Here is a 3,846-nt window from a genome sequence, read left to right on the forward strand (position 1 = left end):
ATTGGTAAACTAAAAAAAGATGAGACACTAAAATGAGTATTCACTTTTTACTTTAAAATAAAATTCATATATGGTGGAATTTGTGACATTTGGAAACAAAATCATTTAAAAATTAAATGCTATTTGGGCATGTAAAAGTAAGATATAATAATTATATTTGATTGCCTCTCAAAATTTTACCAAGGAATTTTGTTCATATATATGCTCAACATTTCCTCTATAAAAAGTAACAACCTTATTCAATATTTTTAAGGTGAAAAAATCAATTTTATAAGGTAACCATATTTTATTTCCATACATTACACCAAGATACGTTGGACATGAAAATAACCAAAAGAACAGATCCATATAATTTGGACAAAATAATCATCGCAAAAGGAAAAGATTATAATAGTAAAATGATACAATTGAAAATAGATTAATAAATTGTTATATACCAAAATTATTATTTTGATAAGGATGTGAAAAGGTATATTCTCTCATAAAATGATTTCATCCCTATTAATGTCATGGACCACTCTGTATAAAAGAAGTAAATAAAATTCATTTAATACTCTCAAAAACTTTGTAAAAACGTTTTGACAAAAATAAAAAAATAAAATTTCTTTCAATGTTTATAGAATCTTTCACAATGTAATTATATTTTGACAGATCAGTAAAGTAGGAAAATATGATAGGAATAAAATAATAGGTGTGATAATCCTTTCCAAACCCAAATCCTAAAAATTAAAATTTTATAACTTTCCATTTTGAAGATATTATTTTATTATGGAAAAGTATTAAGGAGTACATTGCATTTTGATTTCCCATTTAATACAATACACAAATTCAAACATGGTAAAATATGGATACAGTTTATGCACCAATAGAATTTTTTTGTAATACCAGACTCCTTATCAATGTGTCCAAACAAATATTTATATGATTTCATTTTGGTAGGTGGCATAGCTATTTATAAGGCCTACACATATAGAGCAAATAATGCATAAAATTCTCTAATTTCTTATTACATTCTGAGTGATCAAAACCATGACTAGGAAGAAGGTGAAAGTTGCTTATATTAATGATGTCAATGCAAGGAAAGCAACATTCAGGAAAAGGAAGAAGGGTATCATGAAGAAGGTGAATGAACTCACTGTTCTTTGTGGAATTCAAGGTTGTGCTATAATTCAGAATCCTTTTGATTCCCAAATAGAGGTTTGGCCTAACCCAAAAGGAGCTAAGAAGGTTGTTGAAAGGTATATGAGTACTTCTAAAGTCGATGAAACCAAGAATATGAACCAAGAGAGCTTTTTCGTGCAGAGGATCTCCAAATTACAAGGCAAGCTTAATAAATTACGTAGCGAAAATCGTGAGAAGGAGATGGCCTTAGCTATGCTGGAGTATTTTCAAACCAAAAAACTTCCAGAAAATCTCACCCTCACAGATTTGAAGGAGATGGAGAAGTTGATTGAGCAATGTGTGAAGGAAACTGAAAATAAGATGGTTACCCTTTGTTGATATGATGTTGGTTATGTTTTTTGTTGTGTTTATGATGTTGTTCTTACAATATTTTGTTATGATGCTATAGTCTTTGTCTTTAAGAATTGGGAAATTTAAAATAAAATGCATTATAACAAATTTTCAAATCCTTCCCTTAAGAGATCAAAATGTACCAAGCTTCAATGTAGATACTTTGAAGCAATAATAATTTATGAGGAGATTTGAATCGTAATTGAAACAAATAAGCATAACATCACTACCAATTTTATAAGAATTGGGTTGAGTCAAACATTACAATTCTAATATTCAATTGATGTTATAATGGAATATGGTGAAGAATTAGAAGCTTTGATCCAATTTTTGTTCAAATTGAATTGTTAAGGTGAGCAAAAAAATGAGTTGGGTCAGTTTATTGTAGGTGATGACTTAATTGTTGAGTATAGTGATTTTAGAATTATCATCCCAATTCATTTTGAGCGTAGTGAATTGGGTTGATTCAGGCTAAATATCACTTGAAAGCTATACAAGACTTGTTTTAATATATTCTTTTATATTGAACATTTATCTCAATCTGCAAATTTAGCTACATAAATCAAATGGAATTATTAGGTTCCATTAAAAATCAAAATTAGACCACCTTTCATTTTATCAACTTTTCTCAACAAAACATCTATTAGTTTTCTCTCATAAGACAAACTACCTTTCATTCTCTTCTACATGCTGCTCTAACTTTTATCTGAATCTGTTTGTTTCCAATCTAAGCTGTTTTGTAAATAGACTCATTTACCTTAGCATTCTTAAATGTGCTATGCATTTATTTTTAGATCTCGTTGGCACTACCATCTAATTTTCACTACAATAAAGCACAACCTTATATTTATCTGGAATAATTTTCCTTTGATTTGATAGCTCCATTAGTAACATGAATTTTTTTGCATTGTAACCGTGGATCAATTTTTAGACACTTATGGTTCAACTGGAAAATATTACTAACAACCAATACTTTTAAAGGGTTATTTTTTCAAGAAGTTTGTCATTACGGTTTTGCTCCATCATAATGATTCTAGTGTCTTACATATTGTTGCTATTGAGGTCAACCATTATGTTCACTCTCAAGTATTGGAAAATCACATCAAATACATTTTATTACAATTGTGGCAACAAACCAATAGATATTGTGTTATCTTGTCCTATTAAGAAAATGAATGGGAATGTTCTATATTATTAATCTAATTTGTCACTCATAATAAACAATCACCTCATTAAAACTTTAATTTTAATAACTTATTTTTAAAGAGATGTGTGTTTCTGCTAGCATCTATAGTGTATATAGAATATTTATGTGTAAAAAATATCTTCACTATTATCTTTTTCATTCCAAATGAAAAGCAATGAATCAAGATCTCTCCATTACTAAAAAGAGAAGTTTTTTTTTATAACATAATATAAATGTCACATTATGTTATTTTCTATTTTGTCTTGTCTCTCTATTATTGGATGGATGAACATCTTCTGTCAGAAAAAATATATTAGTCTATGTATCACTACTTATAATTGACTTAATTATTAAAAATTTAAATAATATCACTCAAAAGCAATACTTCACCAAGTTCAAGACTTACCTTTTAAGCAAAAGCAGACCACCCACAAGTTTCGTTGAGGCACTTAAATAATAGGAAATATACTTATGATTTGACGAGAGAAGAATGAATTTCCAACGGTTACTTTTTCAACAAATTGAATCCAATTTCCAGAAAACAAAAACACTTAGAAACGCAAACACAAAATACTAGCAACAAAACCACAATCAATAATAAACACAAAAAAGACCCAAATGGAGGAGATCTGTGGGCATGATTGAAATATTGGATGAGAAAGATCGGTGAAAGTTAATCTAATTAATTTATTATATAAAAAAAAGTTGTTACAAACAATAGGATAATAAATTAAAATAATAATTATCAAGATAAAATTAAACTAAAGATAAATCCAAATATATCTAACACACCCCTCAAGCCAAAACTTAATAAACATTAAGTTTGTTACAAATAATTTCTTTAAAAATAAAAATAATTAAATGATTATATGAGCTCCAGGAAGATTGCTGAAAATTTGTGGTAAATTGCAAAGTTCACACCATAAACTCCACTAAAATAATTGTTGGTAAGAAGAGAAACTACTGGAATAATAATAATGATCGTCAATAAGAAAAGAAGTCATTAATAACATAACTCGTTAATGAAAAGAAAAAATACATCACTGAATGAACATTAACGAGAATAAAACATAGTTGTATAATCACTAATGAGAGAAAATAAAAATAAAAGACAACCAAAATGATCATAAATGTGAAGGTCATCATAT

At 27.8% G+C, this 3,846-nt stretch overlaps 1 protein-coding gene across 1 annotated transcript; it reads left to right on the forward strand.

Annotated features, from left to right (window-relative positions):
- LOC109335710 (agamous-like MADS-box protein AGL80) lies at window positions 993–1,599 on the forward strand. Its single transcript, XM_019571862.1, has one exon. The coding sequence runs from the start codon at window positions 1,030–1,032 to the stop codon at window positions 1,498–1,500; it is 471 nt and encodes a 156-aa protein (XP_019427407.1). The 5' UTR covers window positions 993–1,029; the 3' UTR covers window positions 1,501–1,599.

Source organism: Lupinus angustifolius, chromosome LG20 (genome assembly GCF_001865875.1).
Source record: "Lupinus angustifolius cultivar Tanjil chromosome LG20, LupAngTanjil_v1.0, whole genome shotgun sequence".
In the NCBI taxonomy this organism is placed as follows: Eukaryota; Viridiplantae; Streptophyta; class Magnoliopsida; order Fabales; family Fabaceae; genus Lupinus; species Lupinus angustifolius.